At 44.2% G+C, this 21,878-nt stretch overlaps 1 protein-coding gene across 19 annotated transcripts in view; it reads left to right on the top strand.

The window, feature by feature from the left end:
* Positions 1-21,878, top strand: part of TACC2 (transforming acidic coiled-coil containing protein 2) — a 129,312-nt gene that overhangs the window by 47,030 nt on the left and 60,404 nt on the right. For 16 of the 19 annotated variants that reach the window (XM_063163072.1, XM_063163057.1, XM_063163054.1 and 13 more), the window contains 2 exons: positions 7,969-8,094; positions 13,564-13,695. In XM_063163072.1, coding sequence (XP_063019142.1) covers positions 7,969-8,094; positions 13,564-13,695 — 258 coding nt within the window. Of the gene's footprint in view, positions 1-2,820; positions 2,948-7,968; positions 8,095-13,563; positions 13,696-21,878 lie in introns of those variants that run through there. The other 3 variants (XM_063163073.1, XM_063163067.1, XM_063163075.1) reach the window with 2 other exon arrangements.

Below are 21,878 nucleotides of genomic sequence, written 5' to 3'. Positions count from 1 at the left end.
GGCACTGGGAGACAATTGCAAATGTTTCTGTGACAAAGGTGCCTTGAAATTGCATCACTGTAGGTCAAAGGGTTTTGGCATGGCAAAAGGCTAAGGAATAAACAGGTAGAGGCATGCTGTTTGAGAAAAATGAGCATTTATTCCAAAAAGGCTGGGTTTGGTTCTGTTAGCAGGAACATGGCTTGTCTGTGGCCGTGGCTTTGTGCCAGACTGTTGCTTGCAGAGAAAATAAAAATTTATTTTAATGAATCGTCCTCTTTCCAGGCTTTCCCTCCCCCCACCAAAGGCAGTTATACCTGCAGCAGCTATTTGTGAAATGGCTTCCAGATGGCAAAAAAAAGGTTAATTTCCCCCAAAATGAGAGAGGGCCTGGATCCTTGTACCTGTATCAAAAATCACTGTAAATTTTTCCATGGCTGGTTTCCTTCTGCTTGGGAAGCAGGATATGATAGAGATGCTCTCCCCAGAAAGTTTTAACTCTGAGGCTCATCTTAATTCTTGCTGTCAGAGTGGGTGATGCTGGCTCCAATTCCTGCAGCCAAGTGAGCTCTCCCCACACCATGGGGAGTTTTCGTGGGTGTTTGTCCCATGAAAAGCCATGTCCTGCAGCCCAGATGGTGCTGGCTCTCTACGTGTCCTTCAGCATTTTAACCCTGATTTGGTGTCTGGGGATCATCTGGTATTGTCTTCTATTTCCTGTTCGGGTATCTGAATTGTTAAAAGCAGCAATGAGCATGTGGAGGGGAAATCTCTGTATTCTCCTTACTAGATGGAAAGTTCTCCTCTAACACACAATTGACCTGAACAAAAATCTGCTGCCTCTTTTTGCTTATAAAAGATCAGACAAGGGCTAGAAATAGAAACAGTTGAACTCTTTAACAAAAGAGTTAAAAATTAAAAATGGAATAATACATTTTCCCCCCAGCAGCCCAGTTCTGAATGATGCTTTGAGAATTCCACAAGGACTTATCATTACTGTGCCTTAACATTAAAAAGAGATGCACAGTCCTGCTAGAGGCTGGACTGAGCTCTGAGAAGGAAGTTTTAGTTTTGTCATCCAAGATGTGGCTGGCACCACAGCTGAGGAGTTTGGAGACATGGAGCCAGCTAGGAAACTAACTCAGCTGAACTGACTCTCTGTAACCCCAGGTTTTATCCAGTATATCTCTATTGCTTGCCAAATACCCAGTATACCAACTCTCTTGCTGTGGGAGAGATAGCATAAAGCTTATGTGTTATAAACATGATAATAATCTCTCTGGGGAGAGACAATTAATTCCTTGGGTGCTGGCAGCTCGTATATGCAATTTGGTGTATCCCTATGTAGACTTAATTACCTGTAAAGTCCTTCTTTTGTGTTGTAGTAAACCCATAGGAAAACCAAGAAATTAATAAGGGCGGGTAAATAATTAAAACTGCTCAATTTTCTTCTGGGTAAAGAAAGCTGTAAGAAAATAGGTAAAAACCTATGGAAAGAAAGAGAAATTTACAAGAAAGCAGGTAAAGGAAGTTATAAGAAGGCAGGTAAAGAAATCCATGAGAAAGAAGATACAGAAAAAGGAGATTAACCTATAAAGAAGGCAGGTAGAAAAAACTAGGAGAAAACCTGGGTGACTTTAGGAGCTGGAATCTCCTAAAATAACCCAACAATTAAGTCAGGATTAAAAATTGTTTGGTTTAGATTTTTTAAAAATGTTACTTGTTCAGCTATAAACATATAATGCTTCAGTGAAAGTTGTTAAAAGTTCTACGTCTGCATCCTGAAAACATTTTTAAAAGTTATACTTAAAGTTGGGCAAAACAACTGAAAGTTAAAAAAAAAAAAAATGCTGAACACCATCAATCAAACCAGGCTCTCCTTAAGCGACTTTTAAAGCCTTGGGAGAGAATCTAACCCAACAATTAAACCAGGATTAAAAATGGTTTGGTTTGGATTTTTAAAAATGTTACTTGCTTAGCTATAAACACATAATGCTTCAGTGAAAGTTGTTAAGAACTTTACATCTTCATCCTGAAAACATTTTTGAAAGTTCTAAAGTTGGGCAAAACTGAAACTGAAAAAAAAAAAAAATTGCCAAACACCATGAATTAAACCAGGCTCTTCTTAAGCGACTTTTAAAGCCTTAAAGCGAGCTGTGTGTGTGCGCTTTAAGCGTTACCCACACCGTAATTTAATCTCCCCACATCCCCTCCTCTCCAGCGGATGGAAACTCCGAAATTCCACCGTAAAACCGAGGAGAGAGGGGAAAAAACCCTCAATAAAAAAGAAGACAGCGCAGGTGTGAGGTGTTTAGCCGGGCTAGTCGGTGTTTGCGGCCGCTTTGTCCCGGAGCTCCGCGGCCCGGGCGGGCTGCGCGGCAGCGGGGGAGGATCCGGGACCCGGGCGCGGCAGCGCGGCCGCTCCGGCCTTTCCTCGGGGAGCCTCATGGGAGGAGCCTGCCAGCAGCTCCAGCGGCAGCTCCGGGCTCGCAGTGCTCGGCCTTTGTGGGCTCCGGGAGCAGCGCGGGCAGCGGGGCTCGGCGGTGCCCGGCCGCGATGAGGGCAGCGCGGGGCGGCGGTGGCCGTGTGAGGGGCTGCGCCGGGGGGCTGCGCTCACGGCGAGGATGACCGCGGGCAGGAGCGCTGCTGCTGGTTTCCTGGCGTTGGTAAGTACACACTTGTGAGTGGGAAAGTTACTCTTCCCTCCTCTTTTTTTTTTTTTTTTTTTTTTTTTTTTTTTTTTTTGAGGGCTTTTTTGATTTTTTTTTTTTTGCACGCTGTTTCTCCCGCGCCCACAGCGCTGCCTCCAGCTCTGGGTCAGGATTAACTCTCCTTCCCCCTCCCCAAAAAAAGCAAACCTCAGTGGTTTTGTGGCTCCTGCCCTGGTTTATGGCCGGGTTTGGGCTTTCTGCTGGAGTGAGGAGGAGACTCTGTGCGTGTTGTTTGAACTGAGGAACTTCTGCTTCAGGTTTGCTGGCTGGGAACTTTGGGGATTTGAGAACTCTGCTCCACTGACATCAGGATGTGACCGAGAGCCCTTCCCGAGCCCTTCCGAGCTCTAAAAGCTGCTCGTGGTGACGTGATGGGCTTTTTTTAATGGTTGACAGTTATTACAGCAAATATGCTTATTCATCCTGTGCAGGCGTGATTTATACTTCTGACACTTTTATGTGGCTTTCTGCTGTCCCTCTCTTACTTTGCAAAGGAAGTAGTGCTGTAACACATGTTTCAGTGCCTTTAAGTATTTGGATCTAATGTAGTTGTGTTTGTTTAATGTAGTAACTCACCCTGAGTTTTAGTGCGACTATAGTAGCGTAGAACACTAAAAAAAAAATTTGTTTTGTGGTTATAGCTAATCAAATCAGTAATCAATCTGGGTGCGCATGTTACAGAAATTAGGGTGTTTCTAAGCAAGGAGGGCTGGGTGAGGGAGGAAGTGCAGACCCCCAGGTAATGTGTGACTAAACCCCATCCCCTGCCAAGATAACTCCTCTATCTTGTCAGGGTTTCCACAAGGAGTGCCAGAAGAATGCACTTTTTGGCAGTGCCTGTGCAGGGTCCCTGACAGCTCCAGCAGAACACTGCAGTTACCTGCAGGCGCTGCCAGCTGCTGCACAGCTGGGCTGCTTTCATTCCGCAGGTGGGGATTGCCTTCAGCAAGCCTTGGGAAAATCATTTCTCCGGAACCAGCTCCTGTTTGCCTCTCTGGTGCTGTTGGGGTGGGATTGTGCTGGAAGGGAAGGGACTCTCCCGTCGCTGTGTGCGGAGCTGGGCAGCCGCGTGTCCTGTGTCCCCAGCCTGGGCGGTGGCACGTCCCTCCCTTGGGGACAGGTGTGACTCGGGGGCTGCCCCACCCTCCCTGCGAGCCCCAGGCACCGGCACCCAGACCTGTTCTGTGGATTCCTCGAGTCCTGCTCAGAGGGACACCGTGGAAATGTGGAATCGTTCCCCCAGGAGCCAGCTCTGGTCTCTCAGTGACAGTGTCTTTTTTCCCAAGTGTAGTTCTGCTGCCATGCACTGGGCATCAAACTCGTGTTCCCCCCCATGTGACAGGGGTTTTATTTGCTTTTAATTAACACATGCCAGTTCATTTCTTGGATACCTTCATTACTGTGTTTGCACAGCTCCAGCTCAGCCTGGCCCAGGCTGAGCCTAAATACAAAGTGCTGGTGTGAGTCTCTTAAAGCATAGTTTCTACTTCAGAGTATGGAATTTGAGAGATTTTTCCAAAATCTCATACTTAAATGCATAAGTAGGTCTTTTGTTGGGTTTACAAAAGGCAGTGTATTGCCCAAAACTTGAACTTTTGACTGTGAGTGCGTTTTTAGCTGGCAAAAGTAAAACCTTGGCTAAACCTATACACAGTGACCAGCAAAAGTGACCCCCAGTCTGAGCTTTTAAGCTGCTGCTGGTGCATGGACTCATTCTGTGAGGATGGATGTTCCCTTAGTTCCTTGGGAAGTAAAGCCACACTTTCCATTTTAATCTTACAGTCTCATATTTTCCCTGAAATGCTGTTGATATTTAAATGGGTTTTAAATAAGTTCATAAGTAGTAGTGGACGAGGGGAAAAAAGAGGGGTTTGTTTGTTTTTAATGCTTTGTTTGTATCTTATGCAGCAGGTCTGAGCTGTTTCCTAAACAAGTTTAGTTTTACTTAGTGATATCTGTAATGTTGTTTTCTTACATGAGAAATAACTTCTTACCTCCTTCTCTGCTGAATCATTGAAAGGAGTCCCAGTAATCATGGAAATACTTTTAAACAACAGAAACACCAAAAGGACAGAGTCACTGTAACAGGTTATTGTTGGATTTTCTAGACACCAGGGTAATTTCAGTGAATATGGTTAATGTAAGAGATAAGCTGCAAACTGAACTGTGAGAAGGTTAATATTATGAAGGAGTTAATTAAATGGATCAAGTTTTGTGTTTTAATGAATTAATTTGAAACTGATGTAGGTGCTGCTAGATCTTTTTCCTTTCCAAAGAATTGCAGTATAAGAACTTAACAGAAATAGCAAATTCTCTCAGTATTTTTCTGGGATTGATTAATACTTTTTCCTATGTATGGGTAAACTGAGGCTTAAAAATTTGACTCTTTGGCCCAAAGTATTAGAAAGCCAAGTATGAAATATGAAGGATTTTGTTTGTCAGCCTTGCTGTACCCAGTGAGAACATCTTGTGTCCTGAAGAAAACAAAACATTGGGTGATGAGAGCGCTGAGAGCTCAGTCCTGCCTCGTGGTTGTTGGTGCCATTTTCCAGAGATGTCTGGAGTAAGAGCAGGATCCACAAATCTTGCTCTTATCTCATTAAAAGCAGCCAAATGTTTGGGGCTGGGAGATAGCAGAGTTTGAAATGCTGATTGGCTTCCCTTGGAGTAAACTTGGAGCTATTGTTGAGTGTTCAAAGGGAGCCTCATCCAGCTCTCCTGATTGGAAAAACATGGACTGGGAGTAAATGCCAAGCCCTGGAGCTGCCTTCTGTCTCCAGCACCAGTATCAGAGTGTTTTATAACTCTGAAATTAGGGGTTTGAGGCTTGCATCTCAGGGGTGCCAGGAGGAGAGCAGCAAACAGACCCAGCAGAGCACCCAGCACTCACTGTCTCTGTGTCCACATGGGCCAAGTTGTGTCCCTGTGGGTATCTTAAATTTCTGCCTTGGTCTGAAGCCTTCTCACACAGAGTCAGACCTGCTGTGCTTAAGAAGAAATTAGACAGGTTTATGAAGTTATTTCTCATTCATTCATTGATATGTAATGAATACTGTGGGTCCAGCTTTGCCTGAAACTTGTTATTTGCATACCTGCCTTCTAACAGTGACTTGGAAAATCTCTTTTCAAGGCTAAGTAGAGGCCTTAAAAGTGAAATTGTGAAACTCAAGAGCCTGAGGACACTTGATGGGCAGTGTCTTTCTCTTGTGACACACTAATAACAGACTGAGCCCCGTGGTCTTGGGGCTGAATTTAGTGTGCTTGCTGCAGCTGTTGGTGAGCAACTGCTTGTTAAACTCTGAGGTATTTTCCTCTGCACACTATTTCAGTCATGCCTGTCATAAGCAGAATTTGGAGGCAGTTTTATGTCGATCCTTTTCCAGGCTGGATCCAGAACAGGAGGCAGCAGAATGCAAAACGCTCGTGGCCTTTTTATGGAGCTCAGTTCTTGCAGCGAGCTGGCCTTAGAGGCTGGTGGCTGCAGAGGGCTGGTGGCAGCCCCTGGAGAGCCAAGGGCAGTCGAGATTCCCGGGAATGTCACTTGTGGAACTCGTCTGAGCAGCTCATGGATGGCTCCATTGTTTGTGCAGCACAGAGCAGGGTGGCTTGGCAAGGAGCAGCTTCTCCATCACCTCCCCAGGCCTGAGTTTCAGGTTACTTTGTCCATGCACTATGAAAATCCCTGTCCAGGAGTTGGTTGTGCAGGAAACGTGAGTGGTGAGGAGCAAACACCTCTCCACCAGGCTGGGGCACAGCAGTTCCAGCTGCAGTTTGGGGTTGTGCTGTGTTTTTTAGGTGTTTACAGGAACAGCCTTAGAGCTCTGTGACAGCAAGAAGAAAACCTGCCCGTCTCCTCACTTCACTCATTATGTACATAAGAATAAATTGTGAGGTGCTGTTGTCAAAATTGACTTTTTGAACACTCATTTTAAGGCAAAACAGAGGGAACACCCCAGCTGCAGCTCAGCAATGAATGGAAACCTGTCCCTTTATGATAATAAGCCAGAGGACTTTAGAACCTGGAAACACCTTGGCTCAAAGGTCCCTAGAACAGGCAGAGCCCTCAGGTGTGGTTCAGAGAACCTGTGGGCAGTCAATTGCTCAGAGTTGCAATTGTTTTTCCCACATGAGCATGGTACAGAATCCTTTAGATAAAATATGGGAAGCGTGAGTACATTCAGGTGTACCTTCAGTCATTACCATAATAGCACTGACATTGTTACAGTAAAATTAACTGTTTATGTTTTTTTTTATTCAAAATTAAATTATAGTAGGAAATCATCCAGGATCTCTGGATTTGAAGTTAGGTAAGGTTGTAATCACTTAGAGTCAAAGCTGAGTTCTCTGATTTAGAGCTTTTTATTATGAGCTGGAATTGCAAATGCTGAGGGACAGTTTTGAGTTTATGCCCCTCAAATCCATCTGTGTGTGGGGTGCCATCCCTGTGTGTTCAGTGCTGTATTCACTAGGTAGTACAGGAAACAGCCTGGGCAGAAGGGGTCCAGGGCAGTGTGAAATTCCATCAGCAGTTTAAGGTCACACTTTATGGTTTACAAATAGCTTGAGAATTTTGGTGAATTTCAGGGAAAACTGATGTTTCAAGGGTTCTGGTCTCTGGGTGGTCACATGGCTGTCAGGTTGAAGTAGCAACAAAAACATTGTTTTCAGGGGGTTCCCATGGTTTGGTGTCTTGTAAAAATAAATAAAGTCTCTTTTCAGCACAGCTCCTTTCCTCTTGCTTCAGCAGTGTTTCCAGATGGGTTTGTTCAGGCCTGAGCTGCTGGTACCCCGTGGCACTCTGCTTTTCCCAGGAGTGGGACAAGGCTGGATGTCTCCCTGTGGGTGTTCCCCACAGCACCTGGACACCTTTGACTCTGTGCCCCCACCAATGAGCCCCCCTGGCTCAGGTGGGAACCAGCATTGAGCTCCTTGTATTTTATGTGGTTTCTGAGAGAGGGAATCTTGTCATTTCCCTTGTTCAAGCTGCAGCTCCATCACTCATTTGCTGTTCATAATCAGGAGCACAATGGGGTTCATTTGCTGTTGGGCTGTACTGTCTCATTGCTTCTGCAGTTGTAAGTCAGACAAAAACCCAGAAACTTCAGTCCTGTGGGAACAAAAGCAACTCAGATTAAAAATGCCAACTTCCTCTGTGTTCCCTAACACACAAGTTAGCTCATTCATGCTCAAGTCCAGGGATTCAGAGGGATAAACAGAGTAATTCTGCAATAACTCAGACATTAAAGGCTGCCTTTCTCTCTGTCTTTTCTCTCCACAGCCCTGCTGGGCCAGGTGATGATAATCAGTTGGCTTCTCCCCTGGATCCCTGTGAGCATCCCTCAGCTGTGTGTGCAGCCTCTGGCAATGCTGTCCCCGTGGGAGCTGCTGAGCTGACTGCAGCCAGGTACTGCCAGGGCTGGGCCTGGGCCAGGCAGGGGCTGCTCAGTGATAACCACATTTCTGAGGATGCACCTTTGCCCGTGGGCCCTGGTGATGGTGTGGAGCTCCCTGCTGCAGGGGACTGGAGCACCAGGAGCTCAGCACTGGCTGAGGAGCTGCTGCCACCCTCCTTGCATGGATAAAGGTCTGCTGGAGCCATTGCTGATGGGTTTGCTTGGTCTGCCTCTATCCATCAGCAGAGATCTGTACCAGAGTTTAAATCCCCTCTTGTCTAAGCCTTCCAATGAAAATTCTGTTTACCCTTCCCTGAGATTCTGTCACTTCAGCACATGGTGTCTGAAGGTGCAATATATTTCCTATATTATTTTAGGTGCTTATACTTTTTATTATTATCATTAGTACAGGGTAAATAATCCTTGGAGCATTTTCTTTGAGAAGTTCTTAAACAGCACAACATTGATTATAAAGCATTCAGATATCTCTCTTGGACTCTGGCCTTTTGGTCTGCCTTTGCTTGCCCTGAGAAGGGAAATTGTTCCTTTCTTTGTGCTGCTGGTGGTGGGGTTGTCAGGATCTTGGGGCATATAAATTTATCTGAACAATAGAGGAAGCCTTGTAGGGTGTGTGTGCCCTTCAATCACCAGGAGCTCAGTGGAGTGTAAACACACACAGTATATTTAAGCTAGCATTACATTTGTTAGTTGAAGTCACAATAACACACCATCAGAGGCTGGAGGGACCTTGTGTGGTTTGCTCAATCCACCTTAAAAGCTGGGTGACTTTGCTGTTTAGCCCATCCTGCTCTGCCACCAGTCCCCAAGCTGGTTAGTCACCAGTGCTGGCTGGGAGAGACTGTGAGAAACAAACTTTTTCCTACAGTCAGAGTAAGATGATCTAGAGAAGCTTTCAGTGGGAAGCTAATGATCTGGATTTCTTTCAGTTCTTGTAAGTTTTTACTCAAAAAAGTTGTGTTTCTTTTGTTTTTAACCAATGTAATTGGGTTACTGGTGGTTTTTTTTTGTGGATTCTGCTTTTCTTGCTAATGGGTTGTTGGCTGTAGTAGTGAGGCAGTTAGAAAAGAGTGAGCATTAATTGAGGTGGAGCTGTGAACTACTTTCTGAATGTGGAAGCATGAAAAAGGCACCAAGAGTGCCAGAAAGATTTGTATATGGTCTTTGGACTACAGTCTGGAACAGAAGATTGTGTGCTCTTGGGGTGATAATTTGCTGTTTGCAGGGAAAAAGGCACACAAGCTGTCTGTGATTAAACATTTAGGGAGAGCAGTCTCAGAGTGCTTTAATTCACTGTTTCTTGTAAATCTCATGAGTTCCCTCTCTTTGCATTCTCACACCAATCTGGAATTTCGCATTAATCATATCATACCTTTCCTTTTGATCTCCTCCACAGCTTGTGCCTTTGAATGTGCTGTTGTCAGTGTCTGAGGGTGTCTCCTTGCTCCGTGCTGGTGCTGGGCTGTGCTTGCCCCATCCAGGGTGGCTGAGCCCAGTAGGGGTGAGGGCACAGGGGCTGTGCAGCAACCACAGCATCTGCTGGTTTCCAAATCCTGGCCCTGAGGGAGCTGCAAGGGTTTTTGCAAGGGTTCAGCACTAAAAAGGGGCAAACCAGGGGTATTTCACGTTGGATGTAGGATGTAGTTTTCCAATTCCTGCAACAGAGGAAACTGACAGAGAAATACGCTTTGGTCAACTGGAGTGAAGCTGGCTGTGAGTGCTTCTTCTGTTTGTTGCTTTTAACTCTTTGTTTGTTTTCTAAGTGCTGCACAAGTTAACTCTTGTCAGTGTCGTTTGTTTTCCTTACTCCCTTATTTTGCATCCGTGTGCAGCTTTAGATATAAAAGCCTGTCCATTCTCCTCCACCTGCCTTTCCTGTCCAGGCTGTTGCCACTTGCCAGTTTCTGTGTGAGCCTTGCAGAGGGGTTCTCTGCTGTCCCAGCAGTAGAAAACCCAGAGGCTGCCACTGTGCCCACCCCCAGGTGGCAGCAGGCTGGCAGAGGAGGGGTTAATCAGTGCGGCTGCAGCCCTGCTTTAATGAACTCCTGTGTGCTCAGTCCTGGTGCAGCTCCTCCTGCAGCAGCAGCTCTGCTGGCTTCCCTGGGCTCTGCCAACAATATAAAGTTGGTAGCAAATGGAAGTGTCAGAACACTGGGATTATGCTCACATAGCAGGACTGGGCTTCTCTCACCCAAGGGAGGAGCCTCAGTGATGTTTGTTCTTCCAAGCCTTATCTGTCATCAGCAATTCACCTTCATGGAGCAGATTATTGCTGATATAAGTAAAATAATCTTATTAAAGCCTCTGCTTTTGTGGCATTTTATGTAGAAGCACTGCACCAGTGCATTTCAGTGTGAGTGGATACAATTCCTTAATGCACAATGTGATGTCTCTGTGCTGTCTCTGGGTACCTCTGTGAAATGGAAATGTTACAGGGGCTCTGAATGCCATGGTGTTATTCCAGTCTGTCTGCAGTAAGGTGCAGTCATAAAGTGTGTGTTTTCCCCCAAAATATTTAGTCATTTGCTAAATTTGCTTTTGTTTCTGTGTATTTCCCCATCAGGAATGGGGAGTGTCACATAATGCAGATGGTGGGCACTTTGAAGGGAAAAATCATGGTGCATGGGTGGTGGGGGTCAGTTTGTGCTAAATGGCTTCCAGATGGCAGGGCAGAGTCAGAGATCAGGTTGTCCCTCCATCTGTCCAGTCAGAAACTCTATCTTTGTTTGGCTTCTTGAGGGAGACTGACTGATACCATATTGATCAGGACAACATGCTAGCATCTGCTCGGTGAGATTTTATTTCTCTACAGAGAAAGAATTAGGTAAAAAGTTCACTGGTGGTTCTGCCAAGCATTTTTGTTCAGCAATGAAAGGCCAAGTTCACTCTGATTTGCCAGTACACGTTGCTCTAGGAGAAGTTTTGGCCAGGCACAGCTTTCTGTTTGCTCTGCAGGTGCAGAGCTCTGCAACAGGATTGGTGTGTTGTAGGAGGAATGTTTGCCTTGGAAAGGTAGAGAAGGCAAATAAAGCCCTGTCTTACAAGGCCACAGCTTAGCTGGGCTCCAGGTTAGGGGTGTGAAACACTTCTGAGCAGTGTCTGTCTGTTCCCTGCAACTTCCTTCCTGGCTTGTGGGCAAAAAAACCCCAAACCTGCAAATGCCCAGGAAAAAATGACAGCTTAGAAGGCACTTGCTGCATGTATTTATGGTGTACTTCTCAGTGTTGGCAGCACAAACAGGGAGTACCCACGCTTGTCTGTGTACACAGATAGTCAGAAAATTATTTTTGAGGTTTTCTTATAAGAGATAGTGCTTGAAAATTCTTGTTTTCTAAGCAGCTCACCTCCACAGGATAAATACTGGTCAATGTATATAGTGCACTGAGAAAGCTTGGGCCTTTTGGTAGTATTCTTCTTGCAAGCATTAAAATATCACCAGTTGAGAAAAAAGTTTAAAGGAAAATCTTGGTTTAATAAGAGCTGTGGAGAGGTTTTGATGTAGCCATTTCATGTCTGAGGTGATGAAAGTCCCAGATGGACCCCAGTTGATGCAGGGTGAGGCTGGAGAGCTCAGAGTGGACAGAAAGTCTTTGTTTTGGACAGGGTTTCTGTTCTGTGCTCCCTGCCTCAATTTTGCAGTGTGTCAGAACAGGAGGAGGAGTGGACACAGGGCTTTGGGAAGGATGGGGAGCAGAGCTTTTCCAGAAATGCTGGTGTGTTGATGGTAGGTTTTGCTTTACTGTTGGGAATGACACTCATTAGTCAGAATATCTCTGAAAATGGTTTCATTTGGTGTGGAAAGGCTTGGAGGGGAAGCTGAAGGGCTGCAGATGATCTTTAGGACCTGTGTGAAGAGTGTGGATAACACAGGTGCTTCTGTAAGACTGGGGCAGCTTTGTGTGTCCATAACACCAGGGCCATAATTTGTGTGCCTTTGGTGCTGGTTTGGCTGGGCCCTCTTGTGAATTGTTTGGGTTTTGCAGCTCTTTGTTTGCTCTCCAGACAGATGTTCAGCATTCACTTATTTTTAGCAGTTCACTTTTTTCTGCTTTAAAAATCTTACTTTCACTGCTCTCCCTGTGCCCCTATATAGTCACAGCCTTGCTATGGAGAGGATGCTGTTACTATATTAGTACAGAGACATTTTTAGCCAAGGACAAAGGCCTTTGCATGAAAAAGGAAACAGCCTGCTTCTTAATCATTATTTATTTATTTGTATTCACTTGATGGGGCTGAAAATTTCGAGGGTCTGTCAGCATCAGGGCAGTTTGGGAAAACAGAAGGAAGGAAAGGAGGGAAGGAGTGAGGAAAGCAGAGCAAATTTCTTGGAAGAGATAGCTGGGTAGTTGCCCCATATGGCACAAAGCAGCTTTGTGGATATAAGCTAATCAAGGTAAACTACACTCACAAAGAGCTTTGGAGATCACAGTGCCTGAGTGGACAAGCACTTGGGGAGGTGGCTGCTCTCGTGCTCCTGTGTGTTGTGACTGAAGTCAGGGATGTGGTTTAGGCTTGTGCTGTTTGTGCACCAGAGAAGGGAACAGCCTGTCCCTGGACCTCACTAACTCTCCATCAGTAACACAATTCCATCTGCTGCCTGCAATTCCAGTGTAATTGCTGGGGGAAGAGGAGAGAAAAATCGGAAAGGAATGACTAAGATAGCTGTTTATATTTAATTCAGGAAACCTGTAAGAACCTTCTCAGTCACATCCTGTTTCCATCAACATTTCCATCGGCATTGGTGTCTGTATCTCTGGCAGCAGCAGCAGGAGAGGCTGCTGTGTGTGGCTGCCACCCCAGGGTATTTGTGTCCCTCTGTCCTGGAAGGGCCAGTGTGGCATGACAAGACCTTGAACTGCTCCTGCTTTTGAGACATGAAGTCATTGGTTCTTATTTCCTTTTCTGTCAATGAGTGTGGCTGAGAGCAGGGGGAGTTTGTGGTCACTGCCCTGCTCCTGAGCACGGGGCTTTGCTGAGCAGAGGGAGCTCACATCCATGGGATGAGTTCTGGGATTACTCTGTTCAGCTTTGCAGCCTGGGGAGAGCTTTTAAAGTAGGAGATTGTTTTAGTCCCAGATTTTAGGGTTTTTTGCAAAAACACAAATTGCTTAATCAAATGTTTATATTGTACAGTGAGGAGAAAGGGCTGTGTGGGAGCAGCAAAGCAGTCATTAGTGATTTATTTATTTATTATACTGATTTCATGTACAGTTAAAGTCTCTAGCACTTAATGTTATGGTCTATAGAGGCTGATGATGTGGTCAGCCCAGAAGTGAAGTGAAATAATGTTGGGAGCAAGAAGTAATTTTTGGGAAGTGGGAGAGAGAGGGAATTTGGGAGGGCATGATGTGCTCCTTACAGCTCCTTGTAGATCCAGCCAAAGTTCATCCTATAAAGAGACTATTAAAGCTTCATGGGCATTTCTGAAATGTGTCAGCATATTTTTAATACCTATTTTGCAGCACTTCCAATCCTGATAGCTGCGAGGGAGTTGATAACCACGTTTCTGAGGATGCACCTTTGGCTGTGGCCCCTGGTGATGGTGTAGAGCTGGCTGCTGAAGAAACCAAAGGTTTCACAAGGGAAAAGAAAAGGTATTGTGTGATTTCAGTTGTTACAAGACTTTGCCATGTCTTTACATGTTTTGCTTAAGAAATGTTTCTGGTGTGAAAGAGGCTGACTAAGTTTGACAGGTGTTTTGTCTGAGTTATATGAACATTTTGCTGCTGGATTTTGAATCCAAATGTTAGACTTATCAACACCTGGCTAATCCAGTGTATCTACTCCAAAATACCAGAAGAGGGAGCTTAGGCTACACTGGTTATTACTATGCTGATCTTTCCTTCTGTTTTTAAACTATTATTTTTTTATGTTTTTTTCCCCCAATATTTTCCTTTATTGAATTAAATTTTGCTGTTTTTTTTTTGTTGTTGTTGTTGTTGTTTCTGGGTGTGAAACTGTGCAAGATCAGGTCCTGTTTAAGAGGACTGTTCTGCTCATTCCCCTTCAGATGCTGCCAGCAACTTCCCCACCCCACACCTGATTTGCATTGCCACTGTCAGTAGTGAAGGAAGAAATTTTTCAGCTGGTTTCACTCTTGCTGAATAAATATTCCCTTGATTTCAAAGTTAAATGTTTCACTCCCTCAGATTTACACTGACTGTTGCCATAGTATTTCACAGGTGCTCCAGCATGTTTTTGCTTTGAAAACCCCTAAATTGAGTTGGACTCACAGAATTATTTGGGTTGGAAGGAACCATAAAGATCATGTCCCAACCATCCCATCTCAAATATAGACGAGACATGTGCTTGGATATTCCTGTCTGTGGTGATTAACCAGTCTGCTCTTGGGGCTCAGCAATCAAGGCCTGCCCTTATTGTGACATCTGTTAATGGAAAAGGTCACAGCACAGCTGAGAAGATGAAATGGGCACTCCCTGGAGAGCAGCATTCTCCACCCCACCAATACCCATGGCAGCTTGTGACAAGTGGGATGCACGACAGGAGACACCACAGGAAATGCAGTTATGCCACTAAAGCTCTGCTCAGAAATGCCAAAAGATGCTGCTGTCAGCAGGAGGGTACTCTGAATTATGAATTAAAATGTGCACAATAGATGTGTTCTGCTGTGAACAGTGCACAAAGAGCTATTAGCAAATGCTGGTGAAAAGCTATTGACTTTAATATCTAGGAAATGTTGATTAATTATTTCTTCTTAACTCCTGATTGTTTTGATCAGAAAAATGGTGTCTTCACCTTTAGTGTGTGTGCTGCTGAGGCACAGTTAGCCCAGGTCTTTGTAGTTTTCCTCCATGACACTGCAGTGCACAAACCTGTGTATCACTGATTTCAAGTGATCAGGTGTTTTGCACCAGTATGCAATTTCTGTCATCTGGAGAGGATTGAAGTTGGAGAAAAATGGGCATATGAGATTTTAAGTTGGAAAATGCTCACCCCAAGATGTTGGCTCTTTCCAGAGAATCGTCCAGAATTGTTTGAGCTTCACAGATAGCCTGGATTTCACATTCTGGGAGTGCTGTAGTGCAGTCACAAATGACTGTTGTTTACAAATCCAAATTGTAACCACTAAAACATGGGGATTTCCTTTTCACTACAATTCAGCTTCAACAACAGGAGAAGTAACTTCAGATCTCTGCAGGCGAGCAGAGCTGCTGTGCTTACATATTTAGATTGGCTTGTGCCTCTGAAGTTTGTTTTGTTTTGATATTGATGTATGTTTAATAATGTAAATGTGTGTGTGTGTGTGCATAAGAAACTCTTGGCCTTGGACACTTCCAGAGGTGGGAAGTCCACAGCCTCTTTGGGCAACATGTTGTTGCCAAAAGAGGCAAAATGTTCAGGCAAAAAGTAAAAAAATGTTGTGTTAGTAGAACTCCTTAATGCTCAATCAAAATCCAGCCCAGGATGTCACCAGCCCAAATGTGCACTCCCAGCATCCTCATTATGTGTTTGGAGCCTGCTTTTGTAGCTTTCTAGAAATCTTTTAACCTTTACTATTTCCCACATCATTATGCCTTGAGAATAGCAATCCTGTCACCCACAGCTTCTTTCTCCAAAATTGAACTGGTGCGTTTGTATCTTCATGGAAATTAAGATGCACATAGAGGTGAGAATTAGAGTTGTTTGTTGGACAAAAGATCATTCTTGCACCCTCTTGAAAATAAAAAATATTTCTGTCCAAATAGCTGTCTGCTGTTGTAATCAGCCCCTTATGTGAATGCTTCTGAGACTACCTTGTATTTTTATGTGGTTCCTGTGTATTGAGTCAAATCAACCATGGAAAATAATAGCCTGCAAATTGGGTTCCGTTTCACTTTGTCACATTGATGAGAAATGTCTGGCAAGGTGCTGAACTTGTGCAGCTGCTGGACCACTCTCTGATTTTCTGTAAAATGGATCCTTGAGGCATTGCAGTCTCCTCTATGATTATGATGATCACATTATGAACTGTGTCACAGACACTTCATAATTGGAGAGAAGTGCTGGAATATTGCTGGAGAATAGCTGGTTCTTTATGGAAGCCTATGGACAGAGCTGGAAAGTCTCTGGGGAGCTGCTCCATCTCTTTGTGCTGTGGGGAACAGAGATGGACATGATTTGTTCTGGAGAACAAAAACCAAGTGCTGGTTTTGAGCTTGTCCTCTGCTGCAGTCTCGCTTAAAAATTGCACCTGTGATGTTCTGTGTGGCTGATGGGCATGCAGAGCTGGGCCCTCCCTGTTGTCAGATACCAGGTCAGTTTTCTTCCAAAAGCTACAGCAGACTGGAGTCTGAACATTTTGAGAGACTTTGGATGGACAGGCAATGTCTGTTGATCTCTGAAATCAAATACACATTTCTGTCTTACCTAATTTTCCTGAAATGAGCCTGGAACCAATTGGGAGCATGGCAACAAATCTCTCTGAAAGCAGAAAGTCACAACAGTGTTTACACAAAGCTCTACTTTCTGTGCTGTTGGTTTCCAAAATGTTTCATAATGCTTCCCTGGGAGGAAGCAAAGCTGAAGAATTGGTGTCAGGCAGAAAAACAGGATAAGCTTTATGACTTCTGGGTTTTATTTGCTTGATTGTGTGTTGAAAACAAGTTTTCTCCTTTTGCCCACCTTCAGAGAGGCTTGGTTTGAAACTGAGGAAATAAAATTCAATGTATTGCCTTCATTTTGGACCAACATTGATAATCCTAGACTGAGTTGATTTTAATGATATATTCAAAACCAAGAAGGAATTAAATGGGTTTCAGAAACCAGTTTTTTTCTCTTGACTGAATTTAACCCTTTTGAAAGGAATGTGTTACAACATTTAAGTTTACAAGTGCATTGAGCAAGGAAGAGATGAGAATTGAGGGATACAAATGCCTCTTTCCTTCCAAAATGTGGGAATTTGCAGGGGTTTTTTTGGGTTTGGGGTCTTGTGGGGCAGAAGGAATGTGTAGTTTTTGTGGGTTTTATGTTTCTCATGTGAACTGGATAGTAGGTGTTTGTCTGGACTGTCTGGTGCACAAGTGAAGTGATGCCTTTTTCAGGATAGCAACAGACAGAAGGCATTGAAATAAAGTTGTTTAATTCTTATAAACTAAACCCAGGGATTTTTGTTGAGGCTTTGTGGCTGACACCATGAAAAACAGCACAAAAAAATAGATCCCCTACACATAACCAGCCAGCCTGTAAAAAATGGACAGGAATGAGCCACAGTGCTGCTCTTCATCCCTTTCCACCATTCCAGGTTTTTACAGGAGATTGTCTCCCGAGTCCTGTGTTTAGTGCTGCTCAGCCCCAGTCAGGAGGATGCTTTGTGTAGACATTTTCAATTTATTACTAACAACATTAAACTCTGGGGTGTCTGTTGTGTTTCAAGCCCAAAATGTGGTGGATTTTCTTGTAGCTGGGTGTGGGACTGGCGTGGTGGGGTTATCTGGGTGAAGCCAGGATGTGGGGGACGGTCAACAAATAGCTGCCAGCAGCTCCATTTTTAAAAGGCAAAGCATTAATGGCTGCTTGACACAAGTGGGAAATGTCACCTGTTTTCTGAGCACTTGCTGGTTGGGAATTTGGGCTCGCTGGGGTGCTCTGCCTGCAGGTTTGCTCAAAGAGAGCAATTGTTTGTGTGTCTGGTAAAGCTGCTCTCAGTCTGAGGGCATGGACAAAAGGGTGATGGTAGCCCTCTGTCTGCCTGTTATTCCTGCGTATTTTACAGGTTCCCTCAGGCAATTTATGGTAATTTCCTTGCTGCTAGAACAGGTTCAGCAGCATGAAAATGAAAATGTCGTTACGCTAATTAATCCATCCACAAGGAGTCTGAGAACAGCACTGATCATTCTGCATCCTACAAAAACCATGGCAGTAAATATTCAGAAATTAGACTCTAGGCTTGGAGTGCTGTTCCTTGGCACTGTGGCACACACAGGGACAGCTCCTGACACTGCCAGGAGGGTGGAGGATTTGTATGGGATCACCTCTTGTCCTAGAGCAGGTAATAAATAAGCTAAAACTGTTGTCAGGTGTGTTTTGTATTTCTCAGTACAAAATACTTTATGCTAAAATATGGCATGGGCTTTTGGGGTGCTCTAATGCTAAATCTTCTGAAAGCAAAAGCTTAAAGAAGCCATTGAAACACACCAGACATACTTCAGAGCAATTTTGTGTTAACTCTCATGAAATCAAATTGAAGCTGCACGCTGACTTCTTTAAGGCAGTCATTTGACCACCCATCCTCAGCAGCCAGAGCAGAGCATTGCACCAGGGGGGATGCTGTTCTTGTCTGCTTTCTTCATCCTGCATTTTCATCATCTAATTCTTTACTTGGGCCCTGAGGCCAGCAGGCCTTTGGATTCTGCTTGCTGTAATCTCCTGCAACAAGGTGCTCCCAGAGAGCATTTTCAGCACTGATCTTGTCAGCTCAGGGCAGGTGCATAAAATCCTTAAAAATGTCAGTCCCCTCCTGGCATGAGGCAGCTCCTTCCCCCACGAGCCTGGCTCCAGCTGCCCTAGGGATCTTACACCTCAGGATGTTCAGAGACTTAAAAAGAAGCGTGGAAGCAGGATGATATCCTGTCGTCTGTGATGGTGTTTTTGCAACTCTGTTGTTTGGAAATGCCAACAGAATTTGGGTATTTGGCTCATGGACATGGTCTGCAGAGGCATGTTCAGCAGGAAAACAACATCCCTCCTTTGGTGTGGTGATGCTTGTGGTCCCAGTCTGAAGGCCAGGACAGAAATTTGGTAAATAGGAGTTTAAAGTTTTGTTTGTGATCCGAGGAATTCTGGCCTGGCTCTTACAGCAGTAGCATGACAGAGCCCAAAATCCAAACCAGAAATGTCTGTGCCTTGGCAGGAGGGAAAGCAAAGCAGCAAACAGCAGAGCAGAGGCTGCAGAGGGAGGTGTGGGGGTTTGGCTGCCCTGACCCCAAACTCTGCCCCCTCTGAGGGTCTGTGTGGGGCAGAGCCCCGCTCCTGCAGGGCAGCACCCACAGCCCGGGCTGAGCTCAGCTCCTGGGAGCCTCCTGCCCCTCTTGGTGGGGCTCCTCGGTTCCAGGGGAGGCTTTGGAGCGTGGAATCCCGCGGGGTGCGCGGTTCTCACGTCGCTGGTGGCGATTCACTGCCGGCCCTGAGAGCCCCCCAGCAGCACCGAGCAGGGCCCCTTTTGTTGTCCTCCCCTGCCTTTCCCGTGCTGGACGTTTCAATAACTAAGCAGGCATCTTGGTTATTCATAACTCTTAATGCCATTAATCTCACTTGCAATTTAGATTAAGCAGTGACCTTAGCAACCAAGCAGGGATCAGTGGGGAGGGGTGCAATTATTTATGTTTTGTCTTGGTTTTATTTTTATTGGAAACACACACTAATGTTTGTTTCTTGTCAGCTTCAGTGTCCATCCTGGCTGCATCATCACAGGTCTCTCCTGTTTTCTTGGAATTAGCAGATGTCAGTGGGCTCAGGCTTAAAACTCTGGGACATTGTGTGTTTTCATGAGGAGTGTATCAATGCAAATAAAGCACTCACTCTGTGTTAATCTAGATAAGTGGTGGAGCAGACAATGTGTCTATTTAAGTATTTGATCTGTAAGAACAAGTTAAGTCTGTTAAGCTTTACACCCAGCATCTCCTGGTGTTGTTTGGTGGTGGATAATTTTGTGCCACGGTGACATGGATAGGGCTGAGTTGTGCCAGGTGATGCACAGAGGCAATTGAACAAATTGCTTCTGTTTTCCTTGAAAGCTGTATTGAAAAATATCCCACTGATTTAACACTCTGCAATTATTTTACTGCTCAGATTTCATTTACACTCTCCAGTTGTGAATCAGTGCCCCACTCTTAGACCATTAAAAGATAAATGCTGAGCAAAAACTAATCCAAAACCTGCAGCTAACAAAAAAACCCACCAAACCAACGAACCCATGGTTTCAATCTGAAGGTCTGTCACTCTGTGTAGGAATTTCTGATTTATCTATACTGGAATGAAATTAAGCTAAGGATAACTGGATTTTAGAAGGATGGCAATAAATGCATCTTTAAATGGCTAATTATAGACTATAATAATAACTACACCATGGCCATAAACTGCAGTACATATCTATTTATTAGGCACTGCTAAAGCACAGATGTTCCAATTTGTGTTAACCTTTCACTGGTTTTTGCCAGTATACCAAAATGGGATACATTTGTCACATGTTTCAGCTAACTTTTGTATTTGTTCTTTTATTTGTGGCACAAAGGTGCTCATAAAAGTAAGGGAGAGAAAGAAATTTGCTTTTTTTTTTCATTGCTCTCAGTATCTGATAGCAGCAAGAGGTCATAGCTTGGCCCTCCAGGGTTGATTTGGGTTATCATCTTTCAAAATAATAAAGATTTTTAATTTTAAACTATGGTCTGCTCACATGCAGTTCTGTGCTGTCCTGGTTTTGGCTGGAATATAGTTAATTTTCTTCTATTCCCTGGAACAAAAAAGAAAAAAAAAATTAATCACATGGTTTGGTTGGGTTTCTGTGCTTAGCTGTGGCTTTCTGAAGGAGGTTTCTGTGACAGCAGCAGTGCTAAATGTTGTTCCTGTCCCACAGCAGTGCAGGTGGTGAGCTGGAGCATGGAGGGACCTGGCTGGAATAAAAAAGTACATGATAAATGTGGTCTCACAGAGATCCCTTGTGGCACATCTCAGGGCATGACATAGTGTTGGAGTCAACAAGAATATATATGGGAAGAACCAAAGGAAGGGTAGTAAATGCCTTGTGGTGTTCCAGCAGCAGCTTCAGCTCCTTGGGAAGGAATTTTAAATTACTGTCCTCTAGGGAGGGTGGAAATTATAAGATACTTCCTCTGATATTGTGGACAGCCTTGCCATGAACCCTTTGATTCCAGGCAACCTACAAATAAGAGAGGCTTTGGGGTGAAAGCTTCTTCCCAAGCTGCCTTCAAGGCTTTGGGGCCCAAAACCAGTATCATTTAAATAAATAATTAATTAAATATTTATATGCATATATATCTTGAAAAATATATATATATATATTTAAATAAATATATGTATACATATATATACATAAAAATTATTGAGGGTTAGAATTATGTTTAAACAATAATCTGTTTTGTAAAACATTTCCCCACCCTTTGTTTGATTGGATTTTTTTATTTTTTATAGGAAGTACTGTTCCTTAGAGTTCTGGCAGCAGCATTCAGATACCAGAGGAAACCCCTTTTTGCTTGGGATGTTTGGTTTTGCTCTTTCTTTGCGTTTTCTTTCATGTGGTGCTTGTTTGTGCACAGTACCTCAATAATGCATTGCAGCTAGGAGGTACAGCTTAATATTCAGCCCTGCTTCCCTGGGGAATAGATGTGTGAGGAAGGCTTTTCTTCCAGCAGGCTCTTTGATGTCCTCTGTGAGCGTGTGTGTATGTGTGGTCATGTTTATAACTTGTGTAAATGCCTGGCACGATGGACACTGAAGCCAAGAGCAAAGAAACAGAACATAAATTTCACTATCTCAAACCTTATCGTGTCCTGCTCAGTATTGTTTTTTTGATGGAAGCCAAAATTTTCAAATTGGGTGCAAGTGACCAAAGTTTGAATTGATATATAAACACAAAATGGAATAAGACCAAATATTTAGGAGTCTGTAGAGTGTTTTAAGCAACTAATCAGTGGACATCCAGTTTCAATAAAACATTAATTTAGTAGAGGCCAAAATATGGCTCTTGCTTAAATGGGTGAAAGAGGCAGAAAGAGAAAATGATTAATTTTCAAGGATGGTACTGAATACTTTAATAGGATTT

The sequence above is a fragment of the Melospiza melodia genome, chromosome 9, assembly GCF_035770615.1.
Source record: "Melospiza melodia melodia isolate bMelMel2 chromosome 9, bMelMel2.pri, whole genome shotgun sequence".
In the NCBI taxonomy this organism is placed as follows: Eukaryota; Metazoa; Chordata; class Aves; order Passeriformes; family Passerellidae; genus Melospiza; species Melospiza melodia.
This window is presented reverse-complemented; position numbering and strand designations above follow the sequence as displayed.